Genomic DNA, 16,060 nt, shown 5'->3' with positions numbered 1-16,060 from the left:
GGGGGGGGGAGGAAATACTTGCATAGAATTTAAATAAATTCAAATACAGTTCCTAGGAATGGCACAATTAGTTTTCAGCTTATTATACTGCAGCCAGTAAATTAACCAAAAAGACCTGCTTTTAAAAAAATCTAATCTTTTCCTACTTCAGTTGTTCATCCCTTAATAACCTTGAATTATTATATTTCTTTCCTGCTACAAGTGTATCTAAGAATGAAAAGCAGTAACCATAATCCTAAATAGACTAAATTAGCTTAATACCTATTTTCTTTTGTTATTCAATTTTCTGTGAAGGCAGGTCACAACCTAGAAATCCTTCTACTACTGCATTAAGCAATTGGACAAAGTAAGTTCAGCTAATAGTTAAAGACAGAGTGTCCTTCTACAGCTATTCACAGCACAGTACCCAAAAAAGGGCACAAGCAGTAAGAACACACCATTCAGAAGAGTATTACAACATAAATGTTATGATATTCATCATTTCCTTAAAATTTTCGGATTGGTACACAGGTTCACAAACACATTTTTTACTCAATGCAAGCGTTCTTTTGTGGAATGAGTCTGGCAAGTTACATACAAATCAGCTTTCAAAACGTTAATGCCAAGCCATGCTTATTTGTGGAGGATAATGATGTTTCCTCTCCTTTCATAGGTATCATTTGTTAAACTGGTTCCTCCAGGAGATCAAGTAACTCTTATGTCCTAAAAAGGTAACAAGAGCTGTTTCATTTGCCTCAGAGCCCCACTTTCCAGTTCCTGTTCACACACAGGTGATGATTTCAAATTACACTGTGTGTTTCCAACTAACCAATTTCGCTATGGTTCAATACAGGAACTATTTATTTACGCAATAATGGTAAGATTCCGGGATTTTTATGATCTAATGTCTGCAGCTACAGAAGTTACAGTTACCATGTAATTAACAAAAACCTGACACTGGCAGTTTAAAGGCTAAGAGACTCCACTTTCCAATTAGGAGTCTATTAGCACTAAGTTTTCAAGCTGTCTCAAGAAATGCAATCATCTGTTTGGCAGCAAGGAGAGATAAACCACTGTGATAGGTGTTAACTCATTTAGAGAATTAAACCTCTCTGAACAGAGGAGAGGATTTCCCCTCTCTTTGCTCGATCGTATGGAAGAATAGTTAAAGTAATTAAATAATCGTCAAAACAAGGAATAATTAAAAGTTACAGCAATCACTAAGGTATCAGCTCTATTCACAAGTTACCAAGAACATCATTTATTTTCCAGAAGATGCATCCACCCACTGCAACTCCAATAAAGTTACCTTAAGTTATCAAAAGCCTTTTTCTTCTCTTTACATTCAAAATGGATTTAGAGAAACCTTCAACTGAGTAGTCTCATAGAACATAAAACACCTCCCAAGAATCACATAGGAATGTATGTTTACTAAATATAAAGTTATGTCTTGAGAGGTAACACTGGACAGTCTGTAATGCACATCAGGACACTTCTAAACAGCTCGTCAGGATGAGGAAAGCAACCAACAAGAAAAACATTTATTGTTATGAGTCAGAATGGAGCAGAGAAAAAAAAAAAACAACCATACTCCCTAACTCCCAATAGGTCTCATTATTATTACAACAGATTAAAAAAAGGCAGGTCAGTCTCATTAAACACGTTGAATATACACTAATATTTCTAATTGTATCCCCAATGAATTAGTTAATATCTATTAAGCACGCAGTCAATATTTAACAGATTAGGATAAGACATGCTATTTGGATGAGGAGAGGGAAGAGTACAACAGCTTTGAGGCAGTTTCCTTAAAAGACTCAAATACACACAAACAATACTGATTTTGTCACACTTGTTTCATTTTTAATGGCAAACCAAACACATCCAAAAAGATTTCAGCTATTTACAAGAACAGTCTACAGACTACCACTCTATAATAACTGAAATATATTCACCAACAGTATTTCTATTTAGCTATACTTTTAATTTGAATTAAAAGCATCTCTCAGCTGAAGATCTGTTGGATCCCAAGATCACGTCCAGCCTGAACCATACAAAACATCTATTTATTTCAATCTATATCCTTTCTCCCTAATTTGGGACTTGAGAGTGGAACCAGAAATACTGATGTATAACCCCCAACACAACAGTGACACAAACACAGAAAGTTTAGCTGTGGAGAATGAAGTAGTAACATGCAAAACAGATGAGCAACCTTAAGAAATTTAAATTTGGAACTAAAATCTGTGATCTTTTAGAGCATTTTTGCAGCTAGCAAAACACTAAGTTCAGTTTCAAATAATAAAGTTAGGTAAAAATGTATCATCATAAAAAAGTGTCCCAGCCTATTGTCCTGTCCTTTCCCCTATCAACACAAGTGCTTGTGGTGCTATAAACAGCTGCTCACACAGCAGGCTGCCAAACCACTTAGGGACCCAAAAAGCTTAGGATTGTTTTTTGGTTTTTTTACCTATATCATCAAGATAGTACAAGCAAATACACAGCAACAGCATAAGGAAGGCAAAGGCAGTGAATGGCCAGATATAAAAGTGAGACATTCTCTTTTAGTAGAAGAATAACCTTAGAGGTCCTCAACCTGCTTGTGAAACCACATGCTACGGGTTCACTTCAAGCACTAAACCCGTTCCTCGCTATCCTTTGCCCCCGGCCACTTATTCTTACCCAACCACCATTCCTTTCTTTATGCCAGTACAAATATTTGTGTGACCATGGAGTTAGCTATACCAGGGAACCGATCCAGTGGAGAATTAAATTGGCAAAAACAACTGGTTAGTCTGAGAGACAGATTCTCTCATCGAGCAGAAACTAGTCTGGTGCCAGCAAAAGGGAGAGAGAAGTGTGCAGGCTGTGGCAGACAGAAGGCTGTGAAACCTCTTTTACCATCAGCCTACGCTTACTCACTGTGAAACTACAACCTAAGATTTCATGGCTTGGGCTGTTTTCATGTTTGCGATAGTGCGAAACTTCAGGGCGACTACAAGGTGAGGCTCAGCCATGTGTTCCTGTGTCCTCTGCTTACATCAGCTTTAACCATCTCTCTCCTCCCCCCTTCCCTCCCATCTCATCTTATCTACTTCCTCAGATGCACGACACAAACACTTGTGCAGCTGTATAGCAAACGAGTCTAGGGAACTACTCTAACTTAAAAACAAATAACCTACAAAGTCCTTTTGGGAGAGAGAGACAAAGCTTCCAATTGGATCTGTTCCTCTATTGGGTTCACTGCACAGCAACCTAAACCACCCCACTCACACAGCACACCGCCCGGGAATAAATAAGTAATGAATACTTTTTCTAACACTGCTATTGAAAAAGTACTCAGAGACCCACAGCTGCATAGCTGTCTGGAAAGAACTGTACTATGGGCTTGTAACAATTTCATATGACCTTATCTTGACAGACCCATGTACCTTAAAAAAAATTAAGTGCACCCCAGTTAGATCTTATTTTTCGGAGACAGAATAGAGTGACTGCTTTGTCACAGGAGTTATGCTCTCCTATACAATTGCTCTTTCTAAAGAGACTACCAAACATCCTTACAAGAAAGCTTTAGCTACACTACAGCTGCTTATTCCAAATGGAACAGGTAAATAAAGCTCATTCGCCAAACTGAAAGATGACAGCAGCTGTCAGTCTTCACCTATAACTGGGCCTGTATTTGACGTATGGCAGTAAGATCCAGCACACTGTAAGAAGCTGGAAAAAGACCAATCACAAAAATGATTACTTTATTCATCTGTTATAGTTGCTAATTTAGTTTTTCATTTTCTTGCCCTATACCAGTTTCACCTGACAAGTAAAAAAAAAAAAAACTTTGAGAAAAGCATTTAAACAAAGTCTACAAAACTTTAAACAGAAAGTTATGCTATTGTACATCTTAGTTTTAGTAAAAAAGCCATTAAAGGCAATAGCTGACCATTTTTTTTTCAAAACCAAGGAGTTTCACTCCCCCCCTTCTTAAATCCTGTTTTTATATTAGTTTGGAACACACAGTGGTAATTCGGAAGCTGAAGTTTCACATCAAGCACACGCAAGCAAAGTATTTGGAATATACTCGAAGCATCGGGGCACGTTCTGCATGTTGGAGATGAGTTTCCCAGCTTCAAATGGGACTTCTTGTATTATAACTTGTGCACAAGCTGTATCCCAAACTTCAGAATAAACAAATGTGAGAAATTCCAAAATGAAGCATACATATCTTAAGATCAACACATTTTTGTGCTCTAAACCTACCAACCTACAAAACAGTTCTTCACTCCTTCTCTGACACCCCATCTTTCTGTTTTTACAAAAGCTCACCATTTTTGCATAAATACAGAAATTCATTTAGAACTTGAAATGAATGGAAGCAGATAGGAGATACAAGAATCAGATTAGAATTTCAAGACTGCATTTTAGGACCATTGCAACGCTTAAGAGTTGCACCTTGAAATAGGCAAGCCTGAGGAGAGAAAGCAGTAGTGTGTTCCACGTTTGCACAATACTTTGGAATTATACCTTGTATATGAAATAATTATGCAAACCAGCTAATATTTTTAATACACTAGCTGGCAACACAACCAAGAGGAATTAGCACAAAACTGAGTTAAGCACCCTGATCCTTCTGACGGCAGTTGCACACAGTGATGTAGGTAAGGCTCTTATCTTTGACCAGCTTCATCTACTTCCCAAGCAGAAACCTAGTCTTATTTCTGGCAGGGCGATGCAAAGCAATGTTTTAAAAATACTTTCAGGCCGTAGGAGTTGTCACGTATACACACATCATTTAGATTCCCTGAAAATACGTAAGGCCAACACCTTGCTTAGCCTTCTGCAACGTAATCCAAACTGTTGTTATCTTCCATAGGGTGTAAAATGGCAGTAATACATTTGAAAGAGCACTAACAAAAGCACCACTTGAAGGAGTGTGTTGATGAAATTTGTGCATTGGGTCACAATTACCTTATGCTAACTCTTAATATATACTGCAGCGTGTAACATTTGCCTACTTTTGATTACTCCACCAGTTGAATATTCAAACAGGAGAATGTCATCTCTATGTAGATGAGATAACAGAGTGTAATCGTTTCAAAGATGTGTATCACCAATACTAAATTACATGGCCCAAAGACTATAACCATTTTTATTCCTTATTAAAAACAGCAACATTCTGGAAATTTTTTTGAAGGAAGGAGGAGAACCCATAGAAATAAGTGCCGTGACAAGTGCTTGGCAGACAAAGCCATGCAATGCCACAGAGTCAAATGATACGTTCAAAAACAGTCCTCCTTTGCATTCCTAAGACTTCTTTCTTCTCTCTCTCACTCTCTGGTAACCAGGCAGAGTACAAGTCCTTATAGGGCTGGAGATAATAATCATCACCTTGCTTGTAATAATGATACAAAATGCTGTTCTTAAAGCAGTTATCAGCAGGACATCTCTTAAGCAGCACTAGGAGGATAACTCATGCAGTGAGGGTTAACTGTCCCTTACATAAAACGATGGAAGCGTTCACTGCTCTGAAGATCTTGCTTATGCAAACCAAAATAAATCTTAAATATAAAGGAAACCAAACGATCCTGGAACTGGAGCAAGGGAGTTTACAGGAAGGTCAGAGAGCAATGTGTTAGACAGTTATTTACCCTTTCGCTGGATATATCATATGAAGGATCATTTACCATAATACCTCCTATTACTAAACTAGCAAACAGCGCTTCATTACAGAAGAGCTCAATAGTTGGGGTGGACAAATCCATGAACCATAAGAGAACTGCCCATAAACAAGAACAATTACAGGCACATTAAAATAAGAAAGTAGTTAGGCAAGAGGATTTAAAACCCCCAGCTGAGTATACATAGGATCCTCCTGCTTATACGTTGGTCAAACGTGAGCAACATGGCAATAAGCAACTGAAAGTCAACTGCGAGCCACGTAATTGTAGGGCAAATTACTGGGATGCATTTACCATGTTAATAAGTACAGTGCGGACGTAGTGTGAGCCAGCAGACAGCAGTCTGGAAGTCAACAAATCCACAGTTTTAACTGTTATCAACTCACTGCGACTTGGTTTATTTGACAGGATTATCTTTTTAGTTTTGCCCATCTGTGAAGTGGGGGTAATCCAGAAACCTCTACTCCACAGCTGAAGCGTGATGTCTCATTTGCACGCCATGCTTTAGGCCACCACAGCCAGGAATTGCAGTGACAATCGAAGCAGTAACTCACTCAAGCAATAATTTACCCTTCTCTTTACAGCTTGTATAATTAGAAGTACTAAAGAAAACAAGCTGTTTATTAGCTAAAAGAACTCCCCTACCTAGTTGTATTAGAGCTGACGACAGCAGCCCCTTCCTTCTCCACTAACACTAAAAAAATCCATCCTCCTTGCATAGAAAAAAACCATCAGAACAAATAATAGAGGACCCCAGTGCCTAACTCTACAAATAAATTCTCAAGTGTTATGTTTCTAGCATTTAGTATCTGTGCAAGCATTATGATCAGTTCTAAACAAGACAATTTGCTCTCCACTTAAAAACTGCTTAAAACATTACATACTTGGGCAATTCATCAAGCTTGCAAAACGTATGAAAACATAACTCTGTCAAGCTTCAGCTCCTACTCTGCAACATGAGGGAGTGCAAATACATTCCTCCTGGGTCACTACGAAGGTGTGGCTTAGAGCAGTACCAGCAAAGCAGTCAGGACTTGGCCAGACAGGCAAAAACCTGAACTGAAAAAGGGATGGAAAAAACAGGGGGATGGCAGCTGTCATATAACTCATACAGGCAAGATCTTCACAGGCTCTCTCCTCTTATATGTATACATTCGAGAAGCTCAAAGACCCAGCAACAACTGTCTCACCCACCTTAACCAATTCAAATGAACATCTGGATTATACTGTTCTTACTACATACAGATCTGTCACCTTCACCAAATTTTTAATTAGACTGTTTCTTCCTCTTTGATGTGTGGAAGGTGCTTAAAAATGAGCTCTCTCACATTCTGGTCATGCATGTAGAAGATCACAAAAGCTAAGAACAGCAATAAAATTTTAAAGAAAGAGGCTGTAAAGTCTCATCAGATTGTGACACAGGCCACAATCTAATCTCAATGGGTCCAAAGCTCTTCCATCCTGCTTACTACACGTCCATGATGTTAACAAAAATGTTAAGTTACAATGACATCTTATATTAAGAGAGGAATTGTTGCCATGAGGAGTTTGACTAGCCTTGCTAAGCACGTATGCACAAATGCTGTCTTCTGCTTTAAACAGAAGAACCTTGTGCTAGATTAACAATATACAGTAACATTTCAGGAAACTAGAATCAACAAATTCTGCTTCAAAAAAAGAAAATTCAACAAGACTAGAGAGAGATGCGATGGCCTGGCTTTTGAACTTGGCCACAAGGCCAAGCTAATACCTTCCTGCTTCTGCCAAGCTAAAAATTGTTTTAACAGGGATTCTTAATATTCCTTGTTTTCTTTTGAAAAAGCTATGTGGTTTTCTTTGTAGAACTGCCCTAGAAATTTCACAGGGAACACAAAGCACAACATATATTTGTCTGGTAAGATTAAAAAAAGGAAGTATCTCAGTGACTACAATACCTTTTGCCAGGTCTGTTATCACACAGGAGGGAGACACTTGGTTGGGGCCTTTGATGGTTTGATTATCAAAGTACAGATGCATTTATATGATTAAAGACATGACATTTTTCACATAAACTGCTTCTACATGGTACTGGCCAGCCTGCAGATCCTTAGTCTCACAAGCAATTCAAACGCAACACTTACCCTCAAGTTTCATCACAACTACAGGGCTGTTTCGGAGCAGGCATGGGGTAACCTGCCCCCCTGGCTACAGGAGCCATAGAACACCTGGGACAACTGCCACCAGGTCATCCAGAGACAAAGCTGCAAACCCCACCAAGCAGCAGAGCTGGTGACCAGCACACTTCCCTCCTGCCAAACGTTCCCAGAACTCACACTCCCACCAGCTATCCAAAGCACGCGATGGGTACCTCTGCACTCTGTCACGTTAAGTTGTTGGTATGCAGCTCCTCGGGTCAGAAGAATTGGCCACCTCTTGCATACAGTGGTTAGGCTACATATTTCTACTGCAGACCTAGGTCTACGACAAAACAGAATCTAACAAAGTCTACTACATTTCTTCAGGAGTGACTCAGAACTGCCACCTGACTCACTCACTTTGCACCAAGCGCCACCCTGGACTTAAGCCATCAGAAACCTCTGCCATTTAAACCGAGTTTACTGTTATGGAGCAAACAAGTTGAGCACAGAGGGCTACATTTATACAGTTTACTTGCCAATTCGGTTTTGACCTACTGGGGAAAAAGAACCCATGCAAGTGAACATCTAAAAATAGAGTGAAAGGCTGCCTTCTGAAATTAATCTATTCACATAATAAAATACTGTGAAACTGAAGTTATTCCAAAAATAAATAAGAAAATTTAGACCTATACCTTCTAAACTACAAGCTAACCAGAGACTCAGTGTAATTCCACACATTTGAAGAACTCTCACACAGACTGCAGTACCTGGGAAGAAACTGGAGGGTGAAGGAAGTTAGACATTTAGTTAGAAACTGCAAGAATAAAGCTTAGGACAAGCAAATTTCACTAGGCACAGACAGGCTTTTATTAGTTATTTGGTTTAAGCCCCAAACTTATTCACTAGGCCCAGTTAGTTACTGTTACTGTACAATTGTAACTAATCAAGGCACTTTAAATTTAAGGAGGGAGAGTTATATTAGCAACTAAGATCAAGGAGGTTGACAAGAGAGAAACAAGACACACAAAGTATCTTGTCACATCTTAGAACAGTTTAAATCTAATACTCTATCACAGAGTCTTCCGAAATTTCATATATAATAGCACCTCCATTTAGTATCAAAAATAGCCTTCATGCACAAAAGGATGCAGATCCATACTTTAGAATTTCTAGAAAATGCCACAATAATAGAAATGATTATAGTGTGAAGAGACCTACAAAGCAAAGCTCACCTAATGAACTTGATTGGTCAATTTCTATCACACTGAAGAAAACGTAAACACCAAACACTTCAATAATTCTAAATACAAACTTGAATTTTTACCATGTATTTTGCGGTTGCTATCTTATTTTTGGTTCTGAAACTTTGACGAATTTTAAGAGGTTACTGGTTTTACTTTGGGTTTTTGTTGTTGAAGTAGTTTGCAGAGATTGAAAAAAAGATAATTAATAGTAGCTTAACTATGTATCATCATTTACTGAACTTTCACACACTGAAAAATCTGAAAATTTTTAAATCAAGTCCTCCACCTTGAAATATCTCTGACCTAACCAAGCTCTCAGCCACCTGAACCCCAAATAAGGATAAAAAACCAGATGAGTAAGTTGAAAGTCTAAGATGATAAGAATCAGCTGAATATAGATCTGAGATCTGGAGTAACAACCACTACGAAGCCATTAAAGTCTGAACTAGCAAAATTTCAAGCTATTTGCACAATTTCAAAATCCCCATATAATCATACTCCTTTTTTAAGGAAAGAGACTTTCTTATTAAAGCTCAGTGTGTTCCTGCCACAGCAGCAGCAGTTATTTATGAGGCAGATAGTATCACTTAGCCTCTTCTGCAGAGAATTTTGTAAGTCATGGTATTAAGACAGAAGACATTATGACAGATCTGCACCACACACAATGGGACTATTGATTTTGATGTCTCTAAATACTATTTACTCTGAAAGCTCTACCTCCCCCGTTCCCCCCCCCTTTTTTTTTTAAATACACAATCTGCTTTATTTGAATAATGTTATTCCCAGAAACTGAAGTTTATTCAAAAAACACTTTTGATTATTTGAAATGTCCAGTTCTTGCACCTGGCTTGGAAATCAAATGTCTTTTCCAAACCAGATTTTGATGAACTGTTTGGCTTAATAACTTGTGAAATATCCTTAGAAGTAATGCTATAGCGATCACTAATCCTACATAAATAAGAGTACACAAGGGCAATGTAAAAAAACCCCATGATTTCCCTGAAAGGGACCTTTTAGGTCCAGGAGCTCAAGACAGCCCTATTTGGGTTGTCCTACTATATATCGCACTTGTCACATTATTAAACCTAATTTAGCAAGGGCTGACTCTGCATGCAAGGAGCTGTAAAAAAGTAAACAACTTCCTCAGGAGAAGTCTTATTCACAGTGGTTTTTAAGTGTCATCTGATTCTTGGCCTAGAAAAGTCTCAGTCAGCATCGTAAGTAAAACACTTGATTATCATAAGCAAGCTGCTGTTTCTCTTCAGTTTGCTGCCTTTAAGCACATATATAAAGCAGCCAAGTTCGAGAACTGTTTAGAGAAACAAAAGTAAGTAATATTCAAAATGGAACCTCGATTTTGAAAGGCTCACCCTCTGACTTCTAATGCTAGACGCAATTATTAGTTCCCATAATCTCATTTGGTATATCCTAATCTACAGACCTTCAGCCAGTTATTCCTCTAAGTAGTACACAATTCATGGAAAAGTGCTCCAAGTCTGCCCCTAAAGTTTTATTATTTAAGGAGTCAAAACATAACCTTTGTTAAGCTTTCCACCATATCAATTTTTTCTCCATGACAAAAATAAAGGAGTGGCTGAGAAATGTAACAATAACGTCACGTCCTCAAGCTGCAACACGGTGATCATGATAACCAAGACCACAGCCAAGTTTGCGGAGGGAGGAGGTTCTAGGCAAGGAAATAAACTTGCAAATATCTGAGCTATTTGAATGTTTAAGGGGAGGGATAGAGCATTTCACTCCCCTACCACCCTCCACCTCTGAAAGGCCCAGGGGTGGCAAGTCAATGGCAACCGTAGCAGTGACCTGTCCTTAGGGAGAAGGAAAACACTTAACCAGAGCATGTGGTGACTTTGAGAGCACTCGGAAAATTTGCTGTTGTACAGGTGGTTATTTACTCCCCTCCTTCTTCGAGTGACCTGTCAGTATCTTCTTAAGGGGCCTAGTGGCCATGGCAGGACCCAACCCAGGAGAGGCAGATTTTAAGGGCTCGTGTATCAAAATGGGCACACACCCCCTGGGACCCCGGGCAGAGAAGGGGGCAGCCAAAGAAGCAGCGCAGCTCGCCAACAGCTGGAAGGGCCCAGACCAGCCCAAGAGGGGCGGGAAAGCCGCCAGCCATAATGGAAAAGGCCACAGACTACCCGGAAAGCAGCCCCTGCCTGTCGGATGGGCCAAAGCCGGGCCGGGAGGAGGGGCAGGGGGGCAGATCCGGCAGACCCCCAGGGAGCAGGGCCGGGGAGCGGGGAAGGGGTCAGCTGGACCCGGAGTGGGTGTGAGGTGGCCACCTCAGCAGGAGGAGGGGCAGCGGCCATGTTGTGAGGGGGGCGGGGGGGGCAGCACAGGCCCGGCTGAGGCGCCCCGGCCGAGCCGCTCCCGGGCCCCCCCCGCCCCACCCGTCCGCCCGCGCCCCGCCGTACTCACGCCTTGTCCACCAGCTCCCGCACTTTCCACATATTGAGCATGGTGCCGACTGCCTGGAGACCTCCCCGGCCTCACTGCCCTCCTCCGCCGCCGGCCCCAGGAGGCCTCGCTCGCCGCGCTCCGGGCAGCCGCCGCCGAGCCAGGCCCGCTCCCGCTCGCCGCCGCCTCTGCCCAGCCAGGGACGCGGCGCCGCTCCCGGAAATGGAGGGTGTCGCTACTGTGGGGCCTGCTGGGAGATGTAGTCTTCCCGCTGGCGGGGCAGGACGGGGAGGCCGGGCCGACCAGCAAAGCATACTGGGAACCGGGAGCTGGCCCGACGCGGAGCCTGCTGGGAGATTTAGTCTCCGGTGTAGCGCACCCCCTCCGCGCGCAAGGCCTGCCGGGAGTTGTAGTGCTGTGGCCTCCCCTGAGGGAGAGCACGGGCCTCTCCTCAGCTCACCTCGCCTGGCTTGGCTTGACTTGGCTTGGCTTGGCTTGGTTTGGCTTGGCTTATCATGAGGGCTCCGTAGACACTGTCACACTGAGGTGGGACCGAAGCTTTGTGCCCTCCTTGGCTTGGAGTGTGGCTACAGCCCAGCTCTCACCCGTCTTCAGACCACTGTGGCATTTAGCCTGTGGTAAACTTCTTGACCCCACAGCCAGGCGAGGCACAGAGGGGAGAAAGGTCTGTGCAAATAGCTGGTTAAAGCACAAAATACAGGTGTAAAAGTCAGTCCTGACTAAAATGTGGCATAAAATACCCTGCCTCTATTGCAAGGAATGCAATCAGATGACAAGGGCGGTATTCTGTCTTTATGACTACCTGTTTGCTGACCATGGTGTATCGACTACACTGAATTTTGGGTGGACTTTCAGATTCTACTGCAGGCCGAGAGTGGGATTTCTGCAAGAAATGCGACACGGGGAGGTGGATGAAATGGAGCAGCGTGTGCACTAAGGCAGCACTGTGGCACAGCACAGGCACTTCTGAGGAATCCTGATTAGCCAAGGAACGATTACATACATTAAAGCTGCCTCAGGAGAATATTCACTGTTTTAACATACTTGTCAACAAGCATTGCAAGACCATCTTCAAATATTGCCTGTGTAGGGTATTTAAGAGGAATCACAGCTCCCTGGGTATCATAAAGATAGTGAAGTCAATGAAGTGATGTTATAATCAGGATTGTCAGACAGTTTCATTACATACATTTACTTTTGTTCTCCATCAACTTCTTTTCAATGTGAGTTCTGAATGACCAGTCATGATGATGGGATTTTCTTTTCAAGAGAAGTGGCAGTCTTTTGGCTATTTCTTTGCAAGTCACAATCAGTAATATATTCTTGCTGTATATTTCTTGTTTGTGTGCTCCTGTCATAAGTGAACATATTTTGGCTAAAGAAAATATATATCTGTAAATGTTTTGCCTTTTGATTGTTTAGTCAGAGCAAGCAAAAAAAGGCATGAGAAAGACTGTTTGCAACTGCACATACTGCTCAAATAACAGCCACCTCTTTTAAAAGCTGATAGTTCTCTGAACTGTTCAGGAAAGCTAAACAGCTGATCACCTGCCCATTTTCTGACACCTCATTATATCTTTTTATATAGGTACTTTCACAGCTCTGTCACTTGAACATCTCGATGAAATCTATTTGAATACAAGAACATACTGAATGGATTATCAAATCCAGCATCCTCTCACTAACAGTAGTAAGTACTAGATGTTCATGTAAAGAATGTAAGAACTGGTGAATGTGGATAGATCCATCCCCAGGTACATCTTTCCTATTTTCTGTTTTCTGTGGTTTAGGGACTTGGTTCGGGAGTATTAGTACTAAAGGTTTCTGTTTAGGAGCAGTGGATGGACTTTTGTTTTATGAATTTAACTGATTGCTATTTGAATCCTTTTAGATTAGCTTACACAACACCTTGTGGCAATGAATTCCGTATTATAACTGTTGTGTGAAATAATAGTTCCTTTTGTATGTTTTAAATCATCTGCTTAACATTATTACTAGTTCAAGTATTGTGAGAATTAGTATAAAACAATGCCCTATTGCTCCTTTCCTTGTCAGTTGCGAATTGAGAAACATGTAGATTTCTTACTACACTGTTTCCTTCACTGCGCCTAAGACTTGCAGTACACTTAGTTTCTCCTTGTTCAGAAGTTGTGCCATACTTCTTCAATTCTACTGTATCATTTTTGAAACTGAATGGGAAGAACCAGCACTGCATACAATAGTGAAGACACTGAACAGCCTAAGTGATGTTTTATGGTTTTTTTTTCTCAGTTCCTTTCATAAGAGTTCTTAACATAGTTTCCCTTTGGAATGCTAGTGAACACTGAGATGGTATTTTATTTTGCAGCACAACATCTATGATGACTGACTGTGGCTGGTGTTTAACTTAACTCGGCACCAGTTTTGCTGTCCCCACAACTGCAGGGCATGTTGCCATGTGTGGACTGGGAGGAGAGAGATCCTTAATTTCATATTTTAACACCCGGCAGAGCAAGCTGGATGAAGAGTCTTGCTCTTTGATATTTGCCCTTCATTTTTTTCTGCGAATAAACTGAGGACATCATTGGTTTTCAGGAGTAGGAGAAGACATTTATAATCTCTGTTTAAAGAAGAAAGAATATAACATTATAATTGGAGCTTACAGAAACACAACTTTTCTGATTTGCTAGAAATGTTGTTATTTTAAAATTTTACTTCAGTCCATATTGGATCAAAATCAAATTTCTAAACACATTTCTGATGAACTGCATGTTCCTCAGGTTCTGCTGTGGTGCAATGAAATTGATGTTCTTGTTAGTGCTGGTTTCCTTGAGCAGCTGGAAGCAGCTCCCAGAGTTCTGAGTGCTGGAACAGCCCTGCCAACTCATGATGGGCAGTTTCCAAGGTCCAGACTCTAACCTTGCCTGAAGGTGCACACACCCCCAAAGTCAAATCCACCCATTCCTCCCTGTTTTCCCATCAGGAATGACATTTGGACTGAAATTGTTAGGGATCAGTAAGCCATCAGGATTTGGTTGATTTGGTTGTTTGTTTTTTATGAACCTTTGTTTCCATGTGGAAAAAAATTACAACCTACTGTAATCATACACTTCAGGAAAAGAGAATAGTAAAGAGAGAGTATTTTAGATGCAGGCATAGGAAAATAACAGTATATGCAGCAGAAAGAGAGAATGAAGCTGGAATTTAAAAGCAGTTAAGATGAAGGTGCGTATCTTCTAAGCATTACTAGCTGTGTCTGGATGCAGTAATGGGGCAAGGAGAGACGACTGGCATTTATTGTCAATTTTAAGGTATAGTAAAAAGCAGGTCTTTATGTGAGATTGAATGCAACGTGACTGACAGTAATTTTGCCATCCCCATTCTGTCAGCTACTGATAAAGTGCATGAGCATATGTATAATTTCTGAATGATGTGAAGACACTTTCTGGTTCATAAGTAGTTCCTTTAAAAGAAAGATCTGATCGGTGTAGGTAGAGGGTAATGCAGTTTCAAAGCAATGCAATATTCAGCATAACAGGTAGTAGTTGTAACATATATCATGTAGAGGAACTGTACTTTATTATAATTTGAGCCATCAATTACAGGAGAAGCAGTTAGAGAAATTGAACTAATTTGAACACTGCAATAGAGTTTGCACCTGGCTATTCCAGAAGTTAATATGGGCCATTTGGTGCACAAAAAGTCTCACACATTCCAAATGCCTGGAGAGCAATATTGTTGTTAATATCAACCATATCAATGCACAGTAAAGAGATGTCCAAGTCAGTGATTAATTTACAATTAAAATGTAGGGGAAAAAAAGAGGAATGTCAAGGAAAATCACATTGCAGCAGGGGAGGGAGGCAGTGGCACAGACTGAGACAAACTTTTCATTTAAAGCAGTATTTGTTTTCATGATTTCATAAAGCTCCACTTTTTACCCACTTACACAGCTGAAGTCTGAGTTTCGTAAAGTCTGTTTGTTCTAAGAATTAGTCATTAGGGCAGAAGTAACATTGAAATAATGTTCTCTGCTTGTAGGCTGGTTTGTGTCCCAGGATTTTTTAACAATTGCAGCTTCTCCAAATCCAAATCTGTCTTTCTGTAACACATCCCATACACACAAACATATTGTGTTACAAACAGAAGGTCACTAGGTGGGCTGTTTCAGAAACTGTCATCCTGCTCTGCCATGGAATGGTTCTGCCTCTGGTAAAAATGTCAAAATCCTCCAGTTGGTTCCATGGTTGTAAAACTGCCTATAAAGCTTCCACCACTCAGCACCTGAGCCCGTATCACACTCATACCAGAAGGAGAGAGTCTTGGGGTGCAGGCAGTAACACGGAATATTGGCAGTGTGTACCCCCTGTGGAAACTGGGGGTGGAGTGAAAAGGAGACCCTGGCAATGATGTATGTTGTTCTAACTTTATCCCTCCTAACACTGGCCTCTTTCCCCCCTACACTGAGGTGCTACACCCATTTACTAACAGCATTTGCACAAACAGGATATGTCTGATGCATTATAAAGGAAAGTAGGTAGCAAACTTCTTCAAAGTTTTTTTAAGAAGTGAAAATGATCCTATTTTAAGCTTTAGAGCCAAGACAATAACTGCCATGTTATGCTTG

At 40.8% G+C, this 16,060-nt stretch overlaps 1 protein-coding gene across 1 annotated transcript in view; it reads right to left on the bottom strand.

Annotated features, from left to right (window-relative positions):
• The window catches only part of CLINT1 (clathrin interactor 1), a 56,079-nt gene extending 44,417 nt beyond the window's left edge, over window positions 1-11,662 (bottom strand). Inside the window, exon 1 of the mRNA XM_014948171.1 lies at window positions 11,455-11,662. Within this exon, the coding sequence (XP_014803657.1) occupies window positions 11,455-11,495 (41 nt within the window). The 5' untranslated portion in view covers window positions 11,496-11,662. The remainder of the gene's footprint in view (window positions 1-11,454) is intronic.
• Window positions 11,663-16,060: the final 4,398 nt, after the last annotated feature.

Source organism: Calidris pugnax, unplaced genomic scaffold (assembly GCF_001431845.1).
Source record: "Calidris pugnax isolate Ruff unplaced genomic scaffold, ASM143184v1 scaffold27, whole genome shotgun sequence".
Taxonomy (NCBI): Eukaryota; Metazoa; Chordata; class Aves; order Charadriiformes; family Scolopacidae; genus Calidris; species Calidris pugnax.
The sequence above is the reverse complement of the archived record's forward strand: the minus strand, read 5'-3'. Positions and strand labels throughout refer to the sequence as shown.